Raw genomic sequence first — 25,646 nt, forward strand, 5'->3', positions numbered from 1 at the left:
CTGCTCGGTCAGCGACGTGCGCGCTTTGGTGTTGGGTTTTCCTGGTGCTCTGGTCGTGCTCTGCTCCCTGGAAGGTGCTGATGGAACTGCTGGTCTCCCAGGGGGACCTGGGGGTGCTGGGGGAGCTGCAGCCTCTCCAGCCTCCCCCACGGGACCTGGGCCAGGAATGGGGGCACCTAGATTCCCCCGGGGGTAACGTGAGTGAACCCCACGCGGGATGGATGGCAACTAAGAGAGGCTGAAGAGCATGCTCCCCATGCCCTGGGCTGGTTCCCACTTCTCCACAGTTCAGAGGGGTTCTGCCAGCCCCTCCCTCACTCTAGACCCAGAGTTCAGGCCTGTGCACCCCAACCGACCCACCAGAGCCCCCCACTTCTCACTGCCTGCCTGCAGATCACACCTGCCCCGAGGTCATGTCCTCACTTCTAGGAAGCAGCCTTCCCCATCCCCTCCCTCACCCCCTCCCCACCCCCTACTCTGGACTGGCTTCTGGACTGCTCCGTACTCCACGAGGGCTTGCTGCCCTTCCTGCCTCTGCACGTGTGTGGGGTGCCAGCTCCTGGAAGGGGCATTTCGGGAGATAAGCCGCCAGCCCCTTGGACTCTGGAAGCCAAAGGGAGAGCAGAGACCCCTGTTCCCAGTCAAGGGGGAGGGTCTGCTGTGGGCGGAGTCCTGGGCCAGAGGAGGGGAGGATGTTTGCTGGGAGGATGGCCTGCCGGGTCCCTTCTGAGACCCCTTCCTGGGGGGTGAGGCTCCCCCCCAGACCCTGGGTTGGGGAAGCCGGAGCCCATCCTCTCCCAGGGACGTCCAGCCTCATGTGGCCGGGCCCTTGGGTCTCCATAGAGTCCCACCGACTCTTGGTGGGCCTGGCTCTCAGATTCACAGCTCTGTTCCTGCTGGAACTTTTTTTTTCTGACCAGAATGCAGGAGGGAGATGTGCCCCGGTGTGGAGGCAAATGGTAGCATGTGACTTCAGAGAAACTCAGACTAGGAACACCCGCCGTCATGGCCGCCTTCAGGTGGAGGGGCTGTGGGCGCGGTGCTCCTTCACGTCGCTGGGTGTTACCTTTTCTCCTGCCCTCAGCACAGACCAGGGCTTCCCAGGTGGCCCACGCGGTAAAGAAGCCGCCTGCCAATGCAGGAGATGCAAGAGACGTGGGTTCAATTCCTGAGTCAGGAAGATCTTCTGGAGGAAGAAATGGCGACCCGCTCCAGTATTCTTGCCTGGGAAATCCCATGGACAGAGGAGCCTGGCGGGCTACAGTCCATGGGGTCGAAAAGAGTCCAACACGAATGAGCACCCCCCCCGCCCCCAAACATGGACTAGTTTGTAAAAGGAATAAAACGGCTGAATGAAAGGGGATGGGAAGTGTCACCCGTGACCATGTTCTAAACACAAGCGAGCCATTTGCAACATGGAGACCCAGGGAGGGAAATGAAGTAAACATTCCCCTGCAGATGCTGGTCACACACTGCTCCCGCTCGGCGGGTGGTGGTGGCCTAGGTGGTGACAGGTAGAGCCTCTTAGTTCTCTTTTTATTTATTTTTAAAAATGAATTTTTACTGGAGTCTAATGCTGTGTCAGTTTCTGCCGTACAGCAAAGTGACTGTTATACATGCGCATCAGTTCAGTTCAGCTCCGCCGCTCGGTCGTGTCCGACTCTGCGACCCCATGGACTGCAGCACGCTGGGCCTCCCTGTCCATCACCAACTCCTGGAGTTTACTCAAACTCATGCCCATTGAGCCGGTGATGCCATCCAGCCATCTCGTCCTCTGTCACATCGAGTCCCTCTTTAGAGGCTTTTCCTGTCTGGGCTGTTGCAGAGTATGGAGTAGAGTTCCCTGCGCTCTGCACTTGATGTTCAGTCGCTTGGTCGTGTCCGACTCTTTACGACCCCGTGGACTGTAGCCGCCAGGCTCCTCTGTCCATGGGACTCTGCAGGCAAGAAGACTGGAGCGGGTTGCCACTTCCTCCTCCAGGGGATCTTCCTGACCCAGGGACTGAACCCCGGGCAGAGGACGGCCCGTGCTGGGGGCCGTCCAGGCGGGTCTTGCCCCAGGATGACCAGGCAGAGGGCCTGGGGACACTGGGACTGACTCATCCTGGTCTTCCCGCAGCGTGCTGGACATCTTCCCCACCGTGCTGGCCCTGGCCGGGGCCCCCCTGCCCCGAGGCCGACGCTTTGATGGTCTGGACGTCTCGCAGGTGCTGTTCGGCCGGGCGCAGATGGGACACAGGGTAAGTGGAGGAGGTGCGTGTCCTCCCGGGCTCGTCCGGAGGCTGGCCTGCTGCCCCCATCGGGGTCTGCCTGTTTGGGTGCAGACAGACCCGTCCTCAGAAGATGCCCGCCAGTGGCCGCTGGAGGTCCAGCGTGTCAGACCCCGGGGAGGGGGACTCCTTTGAGAGGAACCTCTTCCCACTCCCTGCTCTGCTTCCTGAGTCAGTCCAGCTCATCACCCAGATTTCTAGGTAGCAGTTTAGCCTAGGGCGGGTGTCCGTGGATACATATTCCCTGTAACAAATAATTTTTTTTTTCCTCACCATCATTTAATTTTCTGACATGACGTAGGCAGAAGGCACAGGTTTTAGCTGGATGGGATGTGTGAGCAGTGTCTGCATTGTGCATCATGGGGCTCCCTGCCTCCCCCCTCCACTGACCCCACCAGAACGAAAGCTCCCCCAGGGCAGGAATCTCATCGTGGAATTCTCAGTACGCTTAACACGGGGTCTGGCACCCAGCCAGCATGCAATAAATGAGAACTGAGTGAATGACTGGATGACTAACGGGATGGATGAATGAGTGAGCGGATGGATGGATGATGTCCTGGGGGTCGGGGCCCCTGACCTCTCCCGGCTCCTAGAGTGCTCAGTGCACACAGCCCTTCAGCCCCCAGGCCCCTCTCTGGTGTTCCCGGAAGCATTTGGTGGCTGTCTCTCTCTCTGTTTTACTTTTGCCAAAAGGAAGAGGAAGTGGGAGGAGGGAAGGAGGCGGGTGGGATCCGGGCCTGGCTTCCCAGTTAGGGACCTGCACATCAAAGCGTCTATTTCTGGCCTCCCCAGAGTCACAGGGAAGTGAGTCGAATGTCCTGGGGCAGTTCCTGAAGGTGCCCTGCCCCTCTGCCGGTGCACTGGTCAGAGTGGGCCCTGGGCTCCTCCCTGGAGGCCCAGGCTGGCCCCTGGGGCAGAACAGCTCCTCCCAGCCAGTCTGATCCCCCCCACCGCCCCCCACTTCCCAAGCTGCAGACCCTGCCAGGCCCAACCCTGCTCCCTGCCCCCACCCAGGACAGCTATGCTGGAAGGTGGCTTCCGCCCCTGGGCTGGGAGCTGGCGGTACGTGGCCCTGGGGGGTTGTCGACTGCGTCAGCGGAGAGATGCTCCCGAGTGTCCAGGAGGGTGACTGAGGTCACCAGGAAACTTCGATGCTGGCTCCTCAACACGGTCCCAGCGCCCGTGGGAGCCGGCTCCTGGGCGCAGAACTTCCGCCTGCAGCCGGCGGAGACCTGCTTTCTCAGGCTGCCTCTTTCCGCAAACTCACGGGGGCCCCTCTTCAGGGCTGCGTGGTGACTAACGTAGGCCCCAGGGACCCGGCAGGACGGCCTGATAAAAGCCACAGCTATGTTTGGGGTTTTGTGGGGACGGGTGATGGGTGGGGTCACAGCTGGAGTGGGGCTGATGGCACCCTGTGACCTGAGGGGAACAGCCACGCCTTACCGCTCACCAGGAGCTCTGCGGGAACTTTTAGGGTGTGTCTCCCGTGGGCCCGGCCCCCCCAAGGACTAGACTCCTGCAGTGTTAGTAAAGACACCTGAGAGGTCAGCATAGCTTGCTGCTGGCCCTGGATTTGGCCTTGGTCTTTTCCGAGTGTGTGCTAAGTCGCTTCAGTCGTGTCTGACTCTTTGCTCTCCCATGGACTGTAGCCTGCCAGGTTTCTCTGTCCATGGGATTCTCCAGACAAGAACAGTAGAGTGGGCTGCCATGCCCTCCTCCAGGGGATCAAACCTGAGTCTCTTTTATTTCCTGGGGTGGCAGGAGGGTTCTCACCATGAGCCCCACCTTGGTCTTTCCTAGTTGGCCCCCAGAGAAACGATTGTAAATCCTCTCGAAGTTGCTGATGGAAGACCAGGAGGGAAACATAGGAGTGATGATAAAGATGTGCGTACACATACATGTGTTTACACACACACATGCACGTGTGTATTTTTCCATATTCAGTAATCACTTACTGAGTATCACGGGCAAGGCACTGCGTGAGACATTCTGGGACATCCAGTGGCACATGACAGCCTTAAAGGTTAGATTTAAACGTTTCCACCTGTTTGGAACATTCCTTAACATGCAGAATATATTCATTCACTCCCACAGCATACACATGTATGTTTTAATAAACACAATTGTGTTCACCCTCAGCTATATTCTGGGCTTACAAGGTTCTGGTATGGGTTGGTTTAGAAAACCATTCCAGTTTCAAGAAGCTCGAAGGAACCCCTAGATTGTCATCTCAAAACTATGCAAAACGCCTCAGCCGTTGGGTGCTTCCGTTTTGCAAACAGGTAATGGCAACGGCAAGTGAGTGAGCTGAAGCAACGTGGGGCTGTGTGCACCGTGGCCCCGCCCCCTGGGCCCTGCGATGAGAGCAGATGCTGGGCTGTGGGTTTTCCGGCGGAGCGGTCTCACCGCCCACTTCGCGGACAGCCAGGGCCGTCTTGTCTGTGATGTTCAAAACCATGGCTGCTGACTCTATGCTGTGCGTTCCTGCGCACCCTGCAGTCCGGGGGTGCGGGGGTCTGTGTCCAGGCACCGAGGGCAGCCGCAGCAGGGAAGGGGAGCGGGGAGTTGGGGAGCAGTGAGGTGGGGCGGGCAGGGGGGCGCACAGGTCCCACTCAGGGCTCGCCTGGCTCCCGGCTGGAAGCTGGAAGTTGCAGCATCACGGCTGGTCACGTCTTATCCCTGCCCCAGGCTGACACGTCCAAGCCCGAGAACTGTCAGCCAACGGAAGGCTTCCGTAGCAGCTCATCACCTGCTCTGCCCTGACCAACCTGGGGCCGTGTGGTGACCCAGTGCCCAGCCATCCCTGGAGACCACATGTCGGAGAAGCAGTTAAGTCCTTAGTCTCTGGACCACTGATCACCTCTCTTAAGGAGAAGAGAGGCCCCTAGTGGTCAGAGATGCTGTCCAGAGCGGCTGGCACAAGGCTGACCGCTTTCGGAGATGGGGGTCTGCACGCCCGCACCCGAAGGGCTGGGAGCCCTCCAGGCTTTCTGGGGATGTCACCTAGGCACCGGCCCCCAGGGCTTAAAGTAAGGAGATGCCTCCCGCTTGAAAAATGGCGATTGGATAGAATAAACCCAACAGGTAAGAAAAGCCACCAAGAAGATGCATGTGTTTGCAGAAGATAAAGTTATCTTTGAAATTGGGACTGCGTGTCCCCTGGGGAGGAAATGTCTCCAGCTGTGATTCGTGTGTAAATTCGCCAGCCTCCTTCCTCTGTTGATATAAACAAGAACGCCATGGTCGGTCGGCTCAGAGGCGAGAGCAGGGCGCGTACAGAGTTCTCCAAGCCCATCCACGGGCCTGAGGGCGAGCCACTCCGCTTCCTCTTGGATTTCGGAAGCGGCGCCTGGCAACGCGAGTAAACATCCTGCCGTCGGCAGTCCGCCCTTGCGGTGCTTCTGTTACTGAGAGTCACACGGTGTCAAGGATTCTATCCCACAGACCAGGGCTCCCATCTCCTGGGTGTCTGAGTAACGTTGCAGCTCCGCTGACAATAGAAAGCTCCACTTTCCAGGCACCCACCCCCCACTTCCGGTCCTCTCCAGAAGGAAACAACACAGCCTCCTGCGGTGGAGGCTTGGCTTCCTTGGGCTGGAAGGGCTGAGGGTTCTGAGTTACGCCCTCTTCCTGTTTGGACGGGGCCGTTGTCATCACGCCGCCGGGATCGCGGGCGCTGTCACGAGAGCCCGGAAGTGGCAGGTGTTGGGGGGGCGCCACCCTCGCTGGCAGCCGCTCAGGGCCGGGAAACGGGGGGACAGCTGTTTACCGCTCCAACAGATGTTTCTCATTTTTTTTTTTTAGCTCCATGGAAACTTTGAATCACATAAGCGCCTTTCCAGCGATATATATCGGTCATGATTCATAGCAGGGCGGTCTCACACTTCCAGCCCAAAGCCCCCAGCTTTCCAAGGATGCTGGTCATTTATTTCCTACCAGACCTTGCCCTTGGGAACCCTGAACTCCATTCTGGGTCTCTCCATCCTGGAGGGCGATTCTTTTTTCTTTGGCAGGGTAGGGGGAACCATACCCTGTGGCCTGTGGAATTTAGCCTCCAACTCCACAGCCCTGCCCCAGGTATTGAACCCATGCCCCTGGCATGCCCTGGCCATCTTGAAAACTGTAATTTGGGGGCCGGGGGTAGTAAGTAAAATAAAATAGTTATTTTTAAAATTTTATTTTAGGGGACTCCCTGGTGGAAGAGTGGCTAAGACTCTGCTCCCAGTGCAGGGGGCCGGGGTTTGATCCCTGGTCAGGGAACTAGATCCCACGTGCCCCAGCTAAGACCTGGGGCAACCAAATAGATAAATTAAAATGAAATCATAAAAAAATACTGAAGTAGAGTTGGTTACAACACTGTGTTAATTTCTCCTGCAAAGTGACCCAATTATACATATGTGTACATTACTTTCATATTCTTCTCCATCACGGTTTATCACAGGGTAATGAACATAATCCTTTGTGCTGACCATTGAAATTCTTGATTTGGGGACAAGGTTTCTCTCATCTGCATTTTGCACCAGACCCTGCAGATGACCTGGCTAGTTCTGGGCTTGGAATCCAGCCAGACCTGTGACCCACTCGGATGAACTGACCCAGAGAAGCGCCGCCCGCTTAGGCTCCCGGGAGTAGGCCGTGGACCGGAGGCCTGTGTCTGCTGTGTTTGGGGCGGGGTGAGCTCGGTGGTGATGGGGAGCAGGGACCACGACAAGCACGCTCCTGCTGTCCAGGGAGGGTGTTGGGCGCTTCACCAGGGAGCCCTGTCCCCCCTCCCCAGGTGCTGTTCCACCCCAACAGCGGGGCTGCCGGAGAGGACGGAGCGCTTCAGACCGTCCGCCTGGAGCGGTACAAGGCCTTCTACGTCACCGGTGAGTAGGGGGCACCCCACGGACCCCCACCCAGGCCTCACAGCGAGGGCGCGTGCCCTCCTTAGGGGACGCGCTCGGCATCTCTGACGGCGTCGCCCCCAGATCTGGTCCCAGGGGCCCCGCCACACCCACAAATACACAAGCAAGGTCTTTCCACTCTTCCCTGAGCTCCCCAGCCAGCTCGGAGCTGGCCCAGCGCGTCCACGCTGCTCTTTCTCCCGCGAAAAAACGCTTCACCCTGTGGTTCTGCTTGTGGGGCCCGTGTGACTGAATGTTCAGTGGAGGCTGGGAGAGACTTTAAAGTGTAATTTGCCTGACAAGAGACTGTTTCAGAAAGTAGTAGTTTGTAGAAGGTCTGTTTAGCAAACTGAGGTTTCCTACTTCTTGGCTCACCCTGTGGGTGTCTTAAATGTTAACATATTTTAGAAACCTGGTACCAGATCAGGGATGGTTCTTAAACCTTCCAGTGGCTTCTTGCTTCCAACTGAATTCAAATTCCCTCCATCCTGGGTCCCTGCATTTTTTTTTTTTCTGGCTGCAGAGCATGGGGATCTTAGTTCCCCAACGGGGGATCAAACCCACACCTCTTTTAGTGGAAGCAAAGAGTCTTAACCCCTGGGCCACCAGGGACGTCCTGTATTTTCGTTTCTTTTAAAAACAGTTTTATTTGCCTGTGGCCGTGCTGGGTCCTCTCTGCATGCGTGGTCGTTCGCAGTTGCTGCGAGCAGGGGCTGCTGTTCTTTGCGGTGCCGGGCTTCTCACCGTGATGGCTTCTCTTGTTCTGGAGTGCGGGCTCTCGGGCACAGGGGCTTCAGTAACTGTGGACACGGTCTTGTTTGCCTTGCGGCATGTGGGATCCTCGAGGACCAGGGACCAGACCTGTGCCCCCTGCATTGGCAGGCGGACTCTTTTCCCCCGGACCACCAGGGAAGCCTGTCCTGTGCTTGTCTAGTCTTAGTTCCCCAAGAGCAATGACCCTCCTTGGCCTCCAGATTAAAATCCCTCTCAGCTTTTAAGGCCACCTGGATGGCAGAATGCCTTTTCATCTTCCCAGCTGGTAGGATATGGAGAACTCTGATATTTACCGCATTTTACCATATATGCCAGTTATTTAAGTACATCTTGTATTTCTCCTAGTAGTTTTAAGCCCTGTAAACTCAGCTGGCCAGTGGTGCTAGCGGTAAGGAGCCTGTCTGCCAATGCCGGAGACAGAAGAATCATGGGTTTGATCCTGGATTAGGAACATCCCTGGTGGAGGAAATGGCAATCCACTCCAGTATTCTTGCTGCAAGTCTTGTGGGTTACAGTCCATGGGGTCGCAAGGAGTCGGACACGACTGAGCGTCTAAACACAAGCTCAACTCTGTAAGCTCTTTAATCTTTGTCCTCTTGATGTGCCTCGCACAGAATCTTGGATCTGGTAGGAACTCTAACACCTTTTTGTAATGAATGAAAAACAAGACCTCTCCCCACCCCATGCAAAAAAAAAAAAAAAAAAAGCCCTCTCGAATCTGGGATCTGATATGGATTCCAGTTTGATTCAGTTATTTGAGGTTAGAGCTTTCCAAAGAATTATATAATAAAGAACAAACATTATTTGCCTTGAGCATGAATAAGTGACCCCAAAGAAAATGTGTCATAAAAGCAAAACCAGTTCTTTTGAGTTCATCACTTGAGGAATATTAAAGCTGCCACAGGAATGTTGTACTTTCCGAGACCTAAAATGCAAACCACTCAGATATTTGTTATGCTTTCAGATGGGAAGCTCTCGATTACAGCCCTTACATTACTCTATCGAAGAGGTATGGTTTCTCCAGGCTGAGTTAATTTCAGAAGTCGCAACCCAGCCAGAAAGCCCTTGGCACCACAGTGCCGAGATCATACGACGTAATAAGACTGTTGGAAATGATCACAGTCAGAAAGGAATTATGACCTCCAGGGGAGGTCTGCTCTTCTCTACAGTCACCCAGCTCCCAAGAGAGTTAGCAAAGGGAGAAGGAAGATGTCAACAGATGGGGTGAAAACTGTGAACAGGATGAAAGAGGACGCAGCCTGAGGGAGCTCTGATTCCTTCTTCTCTCGCTTCCCATCCTTGGAACTCTGCATCCGAATGACTTAAACCTGCTTTGCGCTGAGATGAATTGACACCTGCTCCATTAGACTGGAGAAAGACGTATGTGTCCTGTGCTGAGGACGCGATTTTAGATTTTTCGGTGAACTAGGCTGTTGTTTATATTCATTGTTATGTGTGAGTCTGTTCTGTGGCCCTGTGGACTTAGCCCACCAGGATTTCCTGTCCATGGGGTTCTCCAAGCAAGAATACTGGACTGGGCTGCCATTACCTTCTCCAGACAATCTTCCCCATCCAGGGATCAAACCCGAGTCTTCTGCACGGGAAAGGGGATTCTTTACCCTCAGCCACCAGGGTACCCCCTCACGGGCTGTTAATTACCACCTAATCTCAAACTTGAGGAGGCTGGCTTTTATACTTGGTTAGAACTGGGCTCTGTTGAATTTTGTCCTTAATCTTAGGTAAATGTCTCCATCCTGGGACATAGTCTTCGCTCCTAGCATGAACGTTTAAGGACTTCAGTGGAAAACACGAAGTGTTTATCAGGCCTGTCTAGCTTAATAGCATTCACTCGGTGAGCTCCACGTCCCCTCCTTGCTGAGCCCTTCAGACTTGTTGTGTGGGTGAACCGGTCTCTCCGCTGCACGCCGGTTCTGGGCTCACTCCAGTTAGCACTCAGAATTCATCGGGGTGCTCTGCACACCTCGGGCCGACGCTGGCTTGACGGGGTCTCTGCCGTCCCCTCCCCAGGCGGAGCCCGAGCCTGCGACGGGAGCGTCGGCCTCGAGCGGCACCACGAGCGCCCCCTCATCTTCGACCTGGAAGCTGACCTCGCGGAGGCCGCGCCCTTGGACCGGGGCGGCGCGGAGTACCGGGCGGTGCTGCCCAGGGTCGCGGCGGCTCTCGCGGGCGTCCTCGCCGACATCGCCCGCGACCGCGTCTCGCGGGCGGATTACAGCCAGGATCCCTCCGTGCGCCCCTGCTGCGACCCCCGCCGCCCTGCCTGCCGCTGCCGGGCCGCGTGAGGGACGCACTGTACCAGGACGCCGCGGGTGCCTGCCCCCGCCGCGGCCCCGTGTGCTTTGAAGACAAGGCTCAGAGCTGTTTTGCAGTCACCGCTGTGCGTCCCCGTTTGAGAGCGCGCCGCGCCCGCGCTGTGAGCAAAGACAGCGAGTCAGGAGTCAGACCAGCCTCTGAACTTGGGCGGTTATGTAACTGGACTCGCAGGCTGACGCTGAAGGAGGACCAGGCGAGACGTGAAGATGCCTGCCTGGAACAGGACGTGACCCCGAGCAGCGCACAATACGCTTTAGTTCCTTTTTCTTTTTTTAAATGTACCCAGTTTTGCTGGTCCTTTGAACGGAGGCCCGTGCCCTCTGGCGTCTCCAGCAGCCCCGCCCCGCCTTTCCTGCGCCCGCAGACCACCTGGGAGCTTGTGACCGTGCTGATTGCGACCAGGAGGCGGGGTGCAGACCGGAGATGCTTCGGGCAGGGAGGCTCCCCCAGGGACGCTGGGGCAGGGTGGACGCAGACCTGACGTAGGTCCGCTTGTCTCCAAGCGGAAGAGCCACAGAAGCCTCCCCACCTCCCTCCATCCCTTCCACAGGCAAATGTCTGTCCTTTGTAGATTTTAGGAATTCTTCCTGCTTCCTCAAACCACAAAGAAGTAAAATTTTAAAGCCTCAAAAGTGCATTGCCATGATTTTATTAGTGTCCTAAATGGGACTGAAAGGTCATAAATGATTTATTCTGATCACTGCAAACACCTTTTACCTGGCTACAACAGCCTCTCTGAGTCACATACAAGGAATACAGTTCCGAGAGGTGTTCCTATAGGTACATTTTATACACAGCATACATGTTCAAAAGGATGCCCTTGTTCATGTAAAGTTCGGGTTGTCGATGGGTATGGTTCGTTCCGGTGGACGCTGCGGCTGGGACAGCCTTTCTAGGGCAGGATGTGGGTGTAGGCCGGCCCCGCGCCCGCCGCCCCCGCGCCCGCCGGCTGAGAGCCGCGTCCCGGGGCTTCTGTCCCCCCGGCTGCTCACTTAGCCGCCTGCCTCTCGTCCACCTTCCTCGTTTGCTCCAGAACCTCCTGACTGGGGCGGTCCTGCGGCCCGTCAGGATGGTGTGGCTTTGTCCTGCTGATCTCCACGGCACGAAGTGATCTGCCGAAATCAAAACAGAGTGGCCTTACCCTTTCTGGGGGGTGCTGGCAGGTGGGCGGTGTGCCGTAGGGTCAGTGTCCACGCGGGGCCGGGGGAGGTTCCCCATCCGTCAGTCCACAGACCGGCCCTCTCGTGTGGCCACAGGGGTCACCTGTCTTCTTTGGGTGCAAAAATACTATTTGTAATATATATGTGTGTGTGTGTGTGTGTGTGTGTGTGTGTGCAAGTGTCTGTATGTTCGGTTGTCTCTCTTTGCGACCCCCATAGACTGCAGCCCACCAGGCCCCTCTGTCCATGGGATTCTCCAGGCAAGAACACTGGAGTGGGTTGCCATTTCCTCCCCCAGGGGATCTTTCCAACCCAGGTCTCCTGCACTGCAAGCCGATTTTTTTTTTACCGTCTGAGCCACCAGGGAAGCCCAAAATATATATGCATGTTGATCTGTATATGTGTATTTTCTTTAAAGGCTCATCTTACTTGTAAACAAAGACTGCTAAGTCACTGTGAAAAAGTCAGTAAACACCCTTGGTCCCAGTTCCTTCACTCCTGCTCCCAAGAGTAAGACGAACATCAGAAAATATGCAGACTTGCCAAGGTTGACTTGTTACTGACCCAAAGCTGCTCCCTTCCCGAATACAGCATCTTTCCCGAATACAGCATCTTTCCGAGGGACCGGAAATGATCAGTCCTCTTTTCTCTCACTGTGCTCAGAGCAAAGTAAATCCCAAGGAGGGAAGTGGGATGCTACCCAGGTGAGTGTCAGTGTGTTTGAAGAGGAAGATCAGCAGTGACTACACAGGGACCCCTCGGGATTATCCAGGCAAACCTCCACTCCTGTCTGTGAGCTGCTAAGACCCCAGGACGCGTCAGGATCCCAGAGCACCTTTGGGAATGTGGGTATAGATGAGACTTCTGGGCCGGTGTTTGTAACGGGCCTGGCACTTCAGGACAGGCAGAGAGAGAAGTGTCTAGACTCTCCAGATGGATGATTGCAGCCAGCGAGGGCGTGACTGAGACAGTCCCTCTCATGAGAACGTACCAGGCCTCTGACCCTCGTGGCTGAGATGGAGAAGCCCACTCATTACCCGTCGCTGTGCCTGCAGCCTCAGGGCAGGGCTGGGGTCCGATGGCCCCCAACGAGTCCTCCCGCCGTCTCTGCACAATTTTGGGGGCTGCTTCAAAATCACTAGGGCCTGACGAGCATTCCAGGGAACCTCTTTCAGTGATGGACACTCCCACTTGTGTATAAATAAGAAGCCCCGATGCAATTTAAAGCAGCTTCCACTCATCTGGTCCTGACGCAGGAGACGGGACGACTGGCTCCTCCCAGGCTCCCTGGCATTGCCTAAGCAGACAGGCATCCCATTTTGTCGCTAATTCTTAAGCATCTCCAGTTTTTTGTTTTTTACTCCGAATGATGTATCAAATAACAGGTACACCAGATAACATGGGGTACCTTTAATTTGATACAGGTTTTCTTTGGCAAGAGATCACCTCTGAATGCCAATACCCAAGGTAACCCGGTTCTGTAAATATAAGAGGTTTCCAGGTCTGCTCTGGTTACAGCTGAGAGTCTCACAATCCAATCATCTTTTACAGCAGCCCCAGACTTTTACAACTGCTGAAGTGGGATCTGATGACGTGTAGGAAGGTCCCATAAACCACTGCGTCTGACCTGCTCTGGGTTCCAAGGATCCAACTTCAGGACCCAGATGCCAAGTTTTGGGGGACAGAAAAGCTCCCTCTGTAGTGAGGAGGGGCAAGAGAACCCCCAAAGCAAAACAACTGCCCTACTGGGAGGCGTTGAGCCAACAAATGTTTTTAAGTGCACAGTTTTAACGATGACTGCTTTCTACCCCTGAAATGCCAACTTCACTTGCTGGCACCGTGTGTGACGAGCTATAAAAAGCCAGAAATGTCCGTCTCAGGCAGCACCCCGTGGAGCCTTTTGGGAAATGACAAATGTGGCCTTTCAGCCCCTGCACGAAGGGCCCATGGCAGCTTCTTGTTTTGTATTTTTTGGCCGTAACGTGGCATATGAGATCTTAATTCCTCGACCAGAGATCACACCTGCACCCGTGTGAGAAGTGTGGAGCCTTAACCACTGGACCACCAGGGAGGCCCCCCTCCCTTTCTTTCCTCTGCTTAGACTGTCCTACAGATCTATTCAAGAGAGGAGCCAGACTCCCCCTCCATCCTCTTGCAAATGGAATCCACCTGGCATGAAATCAGCACCGAGAGAAAACACTGGCCCCCAAGACCTGTGCCCCAGCAGCTGCCTCTCTCTGCCTCCAGGAGGGACAGTCAGGGAGCCCCCCACGTTTAGGCCTAAACACTGCTTCCATGTCGAGATGATTCCAAGCTGACCGTCCCGGCTGCTCTCTAACTAAAGCTCTCAAGAGGAGCTCTCTGCTGCCCTGAACAGAAGCTTGAAGGCTCAGAACCAGGGGGACAAGCTTCTTCTCTCCCCAAGACGTGAGAAGGAGCCCTGCCCAGCGCCCAGCCCAGCCTGGGGCCCCCTCTGTCGGCAGGGCTGAAGCAGGGGCTGGGTGGGGGGCTGGGCTAGAGGGGCCGGGGGTGGGGGAGGTCCCCCCTGACACGTGGCTCTGCAGGGTCTGTCAGAGAAGAGGGGCCGAGGGCCCAGTGCTGTCGGAGCATCACCTGTAGCACAAGGGCGCCAACGTTCTGCTAGGACATGAGGCACGTCGGGAAAAGGAGTTTACACGGGCAGGTTCCTCCCCCGTGAGCTGTGAAAACACAGCTAAAGAAGCGGAACTGAGGCCCCGTCTCTTTACGGGGGAGGCCGCGAGACCGCCTGGGAGAGAACGCGCCGTCCTAACACGGGGGTGGGCTGGTCTGGGCGGAGGCCCACCGCACGCTAAACCCCGCTGGCCTCCCGGGTGTCCGGGCAGGATTAGGTGGTGCGAAGCAGACAACGGGAGAGGCTCCGCCCGGGCGGAGGGAAGGGCCCGTCCAGGCGCAGGGACCCTCCAAGCTCTAGGGGCCTCCGGTGCTCACAGGAGGGAACTCGTTCTCGTCGTCCAGACAAACCGGTCCCGTTGCAAACTCGTGTTCGGGAATGACCTCCCCGCGGAGCGCCCCGCCGTCCTCGGAGTAACCTGCAGAACGGCAGTGCGGCGTGAGAGACGCTGGGGGCGCTGATCTCAGGCCTAGGTCGCGGACCCACCCACCCGGCACGGTGACCACCCAGGTCCCCGCGGGCCCGCTCACCCGGCACGGTGACCACCCAGTACCCGCGGGCCCACCCGGCATGGTGACCACCCAGGCCCCCCGGGCCCACTCACCCGGCACGGTGGAGGCTGCGGACGCGCTCGGCCTGGCTACCGTCGCGGCGTAAGACTGAGGTAAGGGCGGTCTGAGGTCGTTTTCTTTATTCTCTTCGCTGGTTCCTGAGCCGAGCAAGCTACCGGCAGCGATGGAGGGGGCAGGGAGAGACGAGCGATCACCTCCCGCCCAGGACACCTCCCGAGGAAGAGCCGGGGAGGCCGGGCCTGGCCCCGGGTTCAGGCGCAGCCCCGCGTCGGTTCCCCGGACCAGCACGCCCTCCGACGGCCGGGTCAGTCGTGAACGTCCCATCCCTGGTTCCGGAACCTGCGCCCACCTGTGCGGTCCAGGCGGGGATGCGCAGGCCGGCTCTCCAGGGGGCCCAGGCCAGGGGCGTCCTGCCCGCAGACGGCAGGAGAGGTCTCTGTTCAGTTTGGCAAACACGTCCCAGGGACCCCAGGGAAAGAGGGGCCGGCAGGGATAGCCCAGCATGCCTGCTGCTGAGCCAACGGGAGCCCGACGCCCAGTGGGCCCCTCACCCCCGCGGTCCGGGCCCCCACCGCACCCTGCCCCCGCACCCCGGGCTCCCCGCACCCCGGGGCCCCGCCCCCCAGCACCCCGGCGCCCCCTCTGCACCCACACCCCTGCATCCCCTCGCACCCTGCACACCAGCACCTCACACCCCAGCGACCCCCCCCCCGTACCCTGGCGACCCCCCGCCCCCCACACCCCGGCGGCTCCCCCTGCACCAAACCCCTCCACCTCGCACCCCCCGCACCCCGGGCCCCCTCTGCTCTGGGCTCAGGGGACGCAACAGCGAGTCCTGAAAGCCCGGCTTTCTGACAACTGGCCTCTTCACCTGTGGGTCTTGATTAGGACACAGTCTCCTCCGTCCTGAGGGTCCAGGTTGTAGACGTAAAGGTGCCCACTGGACGAGACGACCAGGAGCCGCGGCAGCTTCTGGATCCTGAGGGCCGAGAAGACACGCGCTGCGGTGCCCACGTGCGTGTGTGGGCTCAGACCCGTTTCCAGGGGCCAAGCCCCGCGCCTCCGCCTCCCCAGCGCCGGGTCCCGCCCTCCACACGCCCGAGGGCCGGTGGCCGGGAGCCTAGGTTTCTGGGGATCTCCTTGCGGTGTGTCCTACTGATCTCCCCTGAGGATGGCTCCTTGTCTTTGAATGTAACTGTGTGGATGAGACAAAAGGTCGCTCCTGAACCCTGCACAGCAGGCCGAGTGGGATGCTGCCTCTATCTTTAACTGCGAAGGAAACGGTGGGAAACTGGTCCCCAGCTTTACGGGCTCAGTTCAGTTCAATTCAGTCACTCAGTCCTGTCCGACTCTTTGCGACCCCATGAATCGCAGCATGCCAGGATTCCCTGTCCATCCCCAACTCCCAGAGTTTACCCAAACCCATGTCCATTGAGTCGGTGATGCCATCCAGCCATCTCATCCTCTGTCGTCCCCTTCTCCTGCCCCCAATCCCTCCCAGCATCAGCGTCTTTTCCAATGAGTCAACTCTTCACATGAGGTGGCCAAAGTATTGGAGTTTCAGCTTTAGCATCAGTCCTTCCAATGAACACCCAGGACTGATCTCCTTTAGGATGGACTGGTTGGATCTCCTTGCAATCCAAGGGACTCTCAAGAGTCTTCTCCAACACCACAGTTCAAAAGCATCAATTCTTCAGTGCTCAGCTTTCTTCACAGTCCAACTCTCACATCCGTACATGACCACTGGAAAAACCATAGCCTTGCCTAGACGGACCTTTGTTGGCAAAGTAATGTCTCTGCTTTTGAATATGCTATCTAGGTTGGTCATAACTTTCCTTCCAAGGAGTAAGCATCTTAATTTCATGGCTGCAATCACCATCTGCAGTGATTTTGGAGCCCCAAAAAATAAACTCAGCCACTGTTTCCCCATCTATTTGCCATGAAATGATGGGACCAGATGCCATGATCTTAGTTTCTGAATGTTGAGCTTTAAGCCAACTTTTTCACTCCCCTCTTTCACTTTCATCAAGAGGCTTTTTAGTTCTTCTTCACTTTCTGCCATAAGAGTGGTGTCATCTGCATATCTGAGGTTATTGATGGGCTAGTTTTAGAAAAATCTTTCCAACATTCAGCTTTAACAGGCGCGCTTAAAGGTCTTAGATAAGATGTCTGTCCACCCCACGGGAGTTTGCACCTAGACTTTGGAACTAGAGCCTTTTTACATAAATCCATAAAAATGGGAAACTTCTTCAAGACAGTATCACTGGAATGAGGAGGTTAAAACTTCCATGCCAGCTTGCAGCTGCCCCCCGAGGAGAAGAGACCAAGCAGACGGAAACTGGCTGATGGTTGTTGGGGGGTGCTGGATGGCAAGGTGGTAGGGTGGAGTGGAGGGGCACAGGTCTGTCTTTACTTGCCCTTCCTGGCTCCCTTCTCTAGGCTTTCCCTTAAACACGTTTGCATGTTTGGGGCATCCCACACTTTGGGAAATAGTGAGGGTTTCTGCCTGCTGTGGGCGGGGGGTGGGGGGCTGGACGTACGTGGCGAGGGTGCAGATGTTCCTGTGGCCGGAGAAGCCCAGACGCCCGGTAGCGAAGGCCCTGTCCTGGTTCATCATGTCAGACACCTGGGTGGGGAGGTAGCTGGATGCGGCCAGGAACATCTTCCCCATGTAGCCGGTCCAGGTTGAGGGCTCCTCGGGTCGGCTGGGGAGCAAGGTGAGCGAGGGTGAGACCGAGCCCCCACCCCCCCCGAGGCCTCCGCACGGGAAGGGGCCGTGCCCTGCTGTGACATCCTGCCCACGGTGGCTGAGGACGTGCCCTGCCAGCCATGCCCCAAGGGCTCGTGTGTTCCGGGGAGGAGCCCTCGCATGGCAGCTGAGCGGCTCCGGGTGCCGCGGCCTCTCTCCATTCAGGAGGTGGAAACTGATCATGGCTCTGATTTCTAGGCTGCTGGGAGGGGGCTGGGGAGAGGGAGACGGAGTCGGTCCCTGGCCGCTGTAACAAGCCCAGGCCTGTTCTGGGCTCACCCAGAAAAGAACAGGCCGATCTCAGAGTCAGACCTCGAGGCCAGACTGTGTGGGCAGCGAACCCCGGGGCGAGAGGCCTGCGCGGTGTAGCCTTACTGTCCCGAGCCACCTGGGTGGGCGCCAGGATGCTGACAGGTGGGGGAGTCCACGGGGCTTCCTGCGCCCCCTGCAGCCGCCACCTGCGCCCCATCCCGGGGTCTCTGCCAGACAGGAGGGTGGGGGACGGGACGGCTCTGCCGTGAGCCGGCAGTGGACGGGACGCACACCTGCCTCCGTGCCGGGCACGACAGATGCATACCCGGGGCAACCCACTGAGGCTGCAGGACGGATGAGGGGACACGGGACGGACGGGGAGACGGGGGACGGACAGGGGGACGCGGGACAGTCGGGGGCAGGGTGGACGGGGTGGATGCAGGACAGCCAGGGGCGGGATGAAGGGCAGACGGGGAACGCGGGACAAATAGGGGGACGTGGGACTGACAGGAGCAGGGCGGATGGGGTGGACCCGGGACAGACGGGAGCGGGATGCGGGGTGGACGGGGGTATGCAGGACGGAAGGGGGGACGCAGGACAGGGGCAGGACGTGGGGCAGACGGGGGGGGGACGCGGGACAGACAGTGGGGACACGGAAAGACGGGGGGAAGCGGCCCCAGCTCAGGGCCCTGGGGTTTGCTTCTCGCCGTCACCACCTGGACATCCCCTGGCCGCGGGGTCTTGTCCAGAGGCGCCCGGCGCTCCCAGGCCCGTGTCCTCCCAGCGTCCTGGCTTCGCGGACAGGCCTGCAGTCCCTGGGGCTCTGTGCTGAGGGGCCGGGGTCTACAGAGGCCACGGCTGCACCCAGGCTCCGCATCTGAGGCGGACGCAACACAGACGTGTGGAGAGAAGACGTGAGCGCGTCCGTGGGGACGCCCAGCCAGGGGGCCGCTGGGAGCACAGTCGGGGTGCTCCTCCCTGGGAGGTGGGGCCTTCGGGTTGCCTGCTCGGAGAACTGAAGCAGCCACACTGCAGGGCAGGCGCACAGCAGGTGCTCTCTCATAATGGGGTCTCTGGGGCTGCTGTGAGCAGGAGGCTTTGGGGGGAGTCCCAGGCTGGGCCCTGAGGCAGGTCTGACTCAGAGTCGGGGTGGGGGAGTGGAGGGAAGACAGGTCGGATGCAGAGACAGACGAGCAGCGGGAGTCAGCGCCCTGGTGGACGAGGCAGGGAGGCCTGAGACGACTAGAGAGGACTCCCTGTGCTGCCACTGAGCCCAACGCGGCCAGAGAAACACAGACGCTGTTTCAGATGCCCTGCCTGCTGCACGGTGGGCGGCGAGCGTGTGCTGCTCCACGCCATGAAGTCTGGGACACCGACATGCACGCCCCGGGCTGCAGCCCAGCACAGGCTCTCCCCGCCCAGGGTCAGCCTGGAGCCCTGGAGGCCCAGGCAGGCGCGCGGTGCTGGAGAGGAAGCCCTCAGGCAGACCGTGGGGATGCTGCCAGCTCAGATCCAGTCCCAGCAACACAGCGTGTCACACACCTGTTTTGTTTTTCCCATGTGTGTAATGGTGATGCTCACGCTATCTTGCAGCCTGGTGAGCGTGCACTGGCATGATGTCTAAAATCAGCGTCCGTGCCTTCATTTAAAGCATGCCTTACTGCTAAAAGATGCTGACCATCACCTGAGCCCTCAACGAGTCATAAATCCTTTTGCAATCCTCACAGCAAAGATCACCGATGACAGATCACCATGACAAACGGAATAATAACGCCAAAGTTTGAAATATGCTCAGGATGACCGAAATGTGACCCAGAGACAGAAAGTCAGCAGACGCTGGGGGTGGGGAGCCGGCCCGGGTGGCAGAGCAGCCACAGATCTTCAGTTTTAAAAGCGCAGCAGGCGCGAAGCAGGTCCACGCTCAAGGCTCTGGCATAAGGCCGGCCTGAGCATCGCGGTATTGACACCGAGACTGGCGAACGCTGAGTTGGTTTCCCTCTGAGCCCAGCGCTACACTAAAGGGAACCTGCCAGCGACTTCACACGCACACATGATCGTTGTTGCGTCAGGTTCTGCAGACGAGGACACGGGAGTCCAGTCACAGCAGCTCACCTGCCCGCAGCCTCCTGCTCATGGGAGCGCGGCTGCGGGCTCAGGAGGGCAGGCCCCGAGCCCCGGGGGGCGCCCCGAGTCTGCCGCTGACACACTCACCACGTGGGTGGAGACAGTGAGTAACACAGGCTCGAGGCGGCCTTAGCAGAGAAGTCAGGGGGCGCTGTTCAGACCAGGACCCCGCTCCTCTCGGTCAGCAGTCCCCAGCCTTTTGGGCACCAGGGCCTGGATTTGTGAAACACAGTTCTTCCATGGACTAAGGGTGAGGGGATGGTTTGGGGATGATTCAAGCCCAGGTGGCACTAGTGTGGGTTCGATCCCTGGGTCGGGAAGATGCCCTGGAGAAGGGCATGGCAACCCACTCCAGTATTCTGGCCTGGAGAGTCCCATGGACAGAGGAGCCTGGCGGGCTACAGTCCACGGGGTCACACAGAGTTGGACACGACTGGAGCGGCTTAGCACGCATGCACGCAAGCACATCCCACTGACTGAGCGCTTCATCTCTGGTTTAACAACGCTGCTGGCCTGATGGGAGGAGCCCAATCCTCAGCCCGCAGGTGGGCCCCGCTCTAGTCTCCCGGGGGTTTCCGGTCCTACCTGTTGGCGAGATGCTCCAGCTTGAAGATGTGCACGGTCTCCGTGTTGCTGGAGGCACAGAGGAACTGCGAGTCCATGCTGAAAGCCAGGGAGCTGATGGTCACGTACCTGCAGACACAGCCACAGGGGGAGGGTGAGCCCGGGAACGAGCGAGGCGAGCGGCCTCCTGCTTGGAAGTCAGCTTCATAAGAAAACAGACACGTAAACGTATCCCGGAGAGTCTGGGCGCAGGCAGACCTCGTTGCATTGGGCTTCACTTCATGTTGGCTGCAGACTGCGATTTTTACAAACTGGGGGCTCGTGGGGCCCTGCGTGGAGCTTGTCCTCTGAGGCGGTCTTCCCCACAGCATGTGCTCCCTCTGTGTCTCTGGGTCACGTTTCGGTCACGCTTAACATATTTTAAGCTTTCTCATGATGATTCTATTTGTCATGGTGATCTGTCATCTGTGATCCTTGGTGTGAGAACTATAAAAGGGCTGACTCGCTGAAGGCTCACGTGATGCTCAGCATTGTCTAACAATGAGGCATATTTTAAAATTCAGGCATGTACACTGGTTTTTAGGGCTTCCCTGGTGGCACTAGTGGTAAAGAACCCGCCTGCCAATGCAGGAGACACAAGAGACTCAGGTTCAATCCCTGGGTCGGGCAGATCCCTTGGAGGAGGGCATGGCAACCCACTCCAGTATTGTTGCCTGGAGAATCCCATGGACAGAGGAGCCTGGTGGCCTACAGTCCTTGGGGCCGTAGTGTCGGACACGACTGAAGCGACTGAGCAGGCGCAGACACACACGGTGAACACAGACCTTTTCATCCCTCTCCGGAACTCATAGAGCTTCTGCCCGTCAGGAACGGAGAATACCCGGATGACAGTGCCCTGGAAGAGAGAGCAGGTGGGCGTTTCTTCCTGCAGACCTGCCCCTTTGGAGGGGAGCCTGCTGGATTGGTCTGGACCATCTGACCCCAGAGAGAAAACTCGGAGGGCTGTCCACGTGCCGTGTAAGCTGCTCTTGGAAGGTGACTTGAACACCCTCCGTCTCCCTGTCCTCCCCACCCAAGCCCAAGGCGCTGGCTGCTCCATCCGTCTGCTCTGGCTTCCGAGAACCCCGATCTGTCTGTGAGGACGGGCACGCCGGTTCTTGGTCAGACCGCGAGGCTCTGGGCAGAGCTGCTCACGCCCTACACGCGGAGGCCCTGAGTCTGCGGAGATGATAGATGAGGCGGCACACTCGGGGTCGAGGGCCTCCATCTGAAGTGAGTTCCGAGCGCTGGCGCCACGGTCCCCCCCAGCAGCTCCTTGGCGCCTGGGGCCCTCCACACCCCTGGCAGAGGGGGGCCCCCAAGGACACGGCCGCGGGCAGCACTCACCTTCTCTGAGGCGCTGGCCAGCCTGGAGCCCGAGGAGTTGAAGGCGATGGCGGCCAGCGTGCCCTCGTGGGCGGCAATGGTGCAGACGGGCTTCTGTTGGAGACAGGGACAGCGGGGGATGGCGGGGCGCGGGGGGTGCCTCCGCCTCCCGCCCCTCCCCCTTCCTTCCGAGACGCCCTCCCCCCTTTGCTGGGCTCTCTGTTGCTCCGCCGGGCTGTCTGGATCTAGGTTCTGCTTCAAGGCGGCTGCGTTTCTGTCCCTTCTCCTGCCCTCGGGGAGACGGTGACCAGCTGTGGGGCTGATGCACCTCTGGGGCCCGGCTCCGGGGAGCTCGGCGAGCAGGGGCAGCAGAGGCGCAGGCGTCGCAGGCCGCACCGCGGCCCACAGGACACGCGTCACCCCCATTTGTCTGCCTCGTGGCGACGTGGACGCATGGCGACGGGCGCAGAGCGCGTGACGGTCCCGTGCACACCCAGGGCTGCGGCCCTGCCCGCGCCTCACCTCCCGGCCGCGAGCCCGCCCCTCACCCGGAGCTGACCACGCGGCCGCGCTGACTTACCAGGGAGTGTCCATCGTAGAGCACGATCTCGCCTGTGGTCAGGCTCCCGGGGTAGGCCACGTAGGAATTGGAATGGTTGATGGAGAGCGCGCACAGACCTGGAGGAGGAAGCCCAGTGAGCAGCCGAGTCCGCGGGACCGGGCGGGGGACCGCGGGGCCGGGCGGGGAGCAGCCCCTGAGCGGCTGGGTCCGCGGGAGCCGGGCGGAGGGCAGGGCCGGGGAGAGCAGCCCCTGAACAGCTGGTTCCCCAGGCCCGGCGGGGGCCGGGCGGAGAGCAGGGACCGCGGGGCGCTGTCCGCACGCTGCAGGGCCGCAGCGCCACCTGCTGGCGAGGGAGGCGCCGGCCCGCACACCCGGACGCGCGGTGACTCTTAGGGCCCCGACAACTGAGCTCCCAGGGGAGACCTGCTGACCGGACAGCGACCATGTCCAGGCGCAGCTGGGGGATCGGAAGGCAGAATGCTTTCCCTGCTCTTCTCTAAACTGTGCCCCAGGGCCCAGACATGACATCTGCCTCGCTTCCAACTCAGCCTCTGGGCCGTAAGCTCCCAACTGAAATAAAGGTTCCTACTGGGAAGGGATTTCCCACACGGCTCAGCGGTGAAGAGCCCGCCTGCAGAGCAGGAGACCCGGGTCCAGTCCCCGGGTGGGGAAGAGCCCCTGGAGGACATGGCAACCACTCCAGTGTTCTTCCCTGGAGAATCCCATGGACAGAGGAGCCTGGTGGGCGGTGGGCTACAGTCCATGGGGTCACAAAGAGTCGGACTCGACTCGGCTACTCAACCACAATCAACAATAACCGCAGCAAAGGGGCAGGTTGCCTTGGCCTTTCTGCGGGTGATTAATTCACTTCGGTTGAAGAGGGGGAGGCTGGGTGGTGGAGGGGTAGACCTGTTTAGAAATTATTTCTGTGCAAAGGTCCTGCCTTGCTGAGAGGAATGGCCCCCACCCAGGGGAAATTCCCTAGAGGGCAGCGAACGGTGTGTCAGTCATCGGACGAAGTGAAGAAAGGGGACCTTTTGGATGTAAGACGCTTCAGCGATATTTGGAAGCATGAAGACACAATCAAACCACTGAATCAAACCTAAGCCATTTTTGTTTACAAGGGGATTGGAGCAGGGCAAGTGGGGGAGGACCCTAAGGGCATTTAAGTAAAGGATTTTCACAATATTGGTTTCGATGAACACAGGTGTTTGTGACAGAAGTGAATTCAGAGAATCCCAGAACCAAAAGCATCACCAGAACAGGAACCTGGAGATCAGACAAGAGAGACATCTTTTTAAATAAAAAAGCTGGCTGATTCTGTGTTACAAGTGAGCCTGTTAAGTGGGTTTCTTATAAAAGCATAAGAGAAACTTTAGATTAGGCTAAAATGGGCCTGGCCCTAATCTGGGCAGAAGAGCAGAGGTTTTAAAAAAAAAGAAAGCAGACGTCAAGAACGGGAACCAAGGTCCTGCCTGGCTCGGGCTTTGCCGGGGACTTGGCCAGTGCCGTGTCCTCGTCACCTGCCCCGCGGCCGCGGGAGGGACAGACTGAGCCCCGCGCCCTCTCCCGAGGCCCCCTGCAGCCTGCCTGCCTGGTCAGGGCCCCCCGGCCTTAGAACAGACCACCCACACCTTCCCAGTTTTGCTCTGAGAACGCCAATGCTCCATGTTATGTGGGGAATTTGCAATCAAAATGCACTTTCCATAACAGCTAGCCTAAGCAGGCAGAAGGTGTTCTGGACTCAAGGAAATGGAGGGCAGACAGTGAGATTGGTGGCCTGTCTGGTGGATGCCCTCCCAGAGGGGCCCTTAGCAGGGAAGACGCTATGGTTGAATGGGGGCCTGAGCAATGAACCAGAGCAAAGAGTTATGATCTTACAAATGCAGCCGGTAACTGCTGAAGGGTTCTGAGCACATGGGTTAAAAAAGAAAAAAAGCAGTGTTAATCAAAACCACGACGAGATGCCACTTCACACCCACTAGGACACCTCTAATCAAAAAGACAGGCAATTGGAGCCCTCGGACAGCTGCTGGGAATGTAACGCAGCACGGAGTGGGGCTTTTGAAAACAGCCTGGCAATGCCTCAGAAGGTTAACACAGGATGATTATATAATCCCCAGCTTCCACTCAAGAGAAATTAAAATGTGCAGCCTCATAGAAACTTACACACGAACGTTCACAGCAACGTGATTCATCACAGTCAAAATGCGGAAGCAGTCCAAGTGTCTATTGACTGATGAACCGACAGATAGAGCCTGGTATCTTCTTACAGTAAAATGGTATCAGAGACAAGAAACGAAGCCCTGATTACACAACGACGTGGATGAGCCCGAAAGATACTGTGCTGAGTGCAAGAGGCCTGTTCACAAAGACCAGATGCTGAATGACTGCACTGAATTCCACTTACACAGACTGTCCAGAAATAGATAATTGTACGGAGACAGAAAGATGGTCAGGGGCGCCTAGGACAGGGCGCAAGGGGGTGACGGCCACGAGCTAACGGGTTCTGGAGGGGACTGATGGAAACGTTCTGATGCTGACTGCAGCGACGGCTACAGCTCTCTGCACGTGAAGGCTACTGAACTCTTTGCTTTAAATGGGTGAAGGACGTGGCAGGTGAAGCCACATGTGAAGCTGTTGGGACGCTGTTCTAGGAACGTCTGGCTCAGAGAGGCGGCAGATGTGGGTTCAAGACCTGGTCTACTGTCCACCGTGTAACTTGGGCTGGGTTATCTGTGCCCTTTCCAGGGTTGATTCCAACCCCTGAGATGAACGAGTCAGGGAGCTGTGGGGATCCAGCCTTTTGTCTAGCTTTACTGTTCCAAGAATCCCAGTTCTCATTAACCTACTTCCTCCACTAAAAATATCGAGGCCCATCTCGGGCAGGGATGGCTGAGAGGCCTCTGAGCAGAAAGACTTGGACAGACCCTTCAGAGTCTGTTTCCCTTTTTAACTGAGGTGTAATCGACATAGAACATTACATGTTTCAGCAGTCCCACACGATGATCTGATATTTATATTACAAAATCATCACCATGATAAGTCCAGTTAACATCCTTCACCACACACAGTTACAAACATTTGTTTTCTGTGATGAGAACTTTGATGGTCTACTACTCTCTCAGTAACTTTCAAACATGCAGTGCAGGATTATTAACTATCATTTCCACATTGAAGGGAACACCCCCATGATTTATTTATTTTTTAACTGGAAGTTAGTATCTTTTGACCCTGTTCACCGATTTCACATCCTCCTTTCCCGAGCCTCTGTACACCAACCTGTACCTGTGAGTCTGTGTCTATAAGTCTGTCTATGAGCTTGTTTGTTTTGTTTGAAAAGGCTGCACGTAGGTGAGATCTTAGGGTATTAGTCTTCTT

The 25,646-nt window shown here is 57.6% G+C and overlaps 2 protein-coding genes across 5 annotated transcripts in view; one reads left to right on the plus strand and one right to left on the minus strand.

The window, feature by feature from the left end:
* The window catches only part of ARSG (arylsulfatase G), a 103,065-nt gene extending 92,178 nt beyond the window's left edge, over positions 1-10,887 (plus strand). For 3 of the 4 annotated variants that reach the window (XM_055574973.1, XM_055574975.1, XM_055574974.1), the window contains 3 exons: positions 2,120-2,240; positions 7,048-7,138; positions 9,959-10,887. In XM_055574973.1, coding sequence (XP_055430948.1) covers positions 2,120-2,240; positions 7,048-7,138; positions 9,959-10,233 — 487 coding nt within the window. In that variant the 3' untranslated portion in view covers positions 10,234-10,887. Of the gene's footprint in view, positions 1-2,119; positions 2,241-7,047; positions 7,139-8,278; positions 8,589-9,958 lie in introns of those variants that run through there. The other variant, XM_055574976.1, reaches the window with a different exon arrangement.
* WIPI1 (WD repeat domain, phosphoinositide interacting 1) overlaps positions 10,869-25,646 on the minus strand; it is a 30,798-nt gene continuing 16,020 nt past the window's right edge. The window contains exons 5-13 of the mRNA XM_055574979.1: positions 22,284-22,381; positions 21,725-21,817; positions 21,163-21,233; positions 20,360-20,467; positions 17,190-17,354; positions 15,521-15,628; positions 14,682-14,800; positions 14,395-14,495; positions 10,869-11,376 (exon numbers count right to left, since the gene is read on the minus strand). Coding sequence (XP_055430954.1) covers positions 11,329-11,376; positions 14,395-14,495; positions 14,682-14,800; positions 15,521-15,628; positions 17,190-17,354; positions 20,360-20,467; positions 21,163-21,233; positions 21,725-21,817; positions 22,284-22,381 — 911 coding nt within the window. The 3' untranslated portion in view covers positions 10,869-11,328. The remainder of the gene's footprint in view (positions 11,377-14,394; positions 14,496-14,681; positions 14,801-15,520; positions 15,629-17,189; positions 17,355-20,359; positions 20,468-21,162; positions 21,234-21,724; positions 21,818-22,283; positions 22,382-25,646) is intronic.

The sequence above is a fragment of the Bubalus kerabau genome, chromosome 4 (genome assembly GCF_029407905.1).
Source record: "Bubalus kerabau isolate K-KA32 ecotype Philippines breed swamp buffalo chromosome 4, PCC_UOA_SB_1v2, whole genome shotgun sequence".
In the NCBI taxonomy this organism is placed as follows: Eukaryota; Metazoa; Chordata; class Mammalia; order Artiodactyla; family Bovidae; genus Bubalus; species Bubalus kerabau.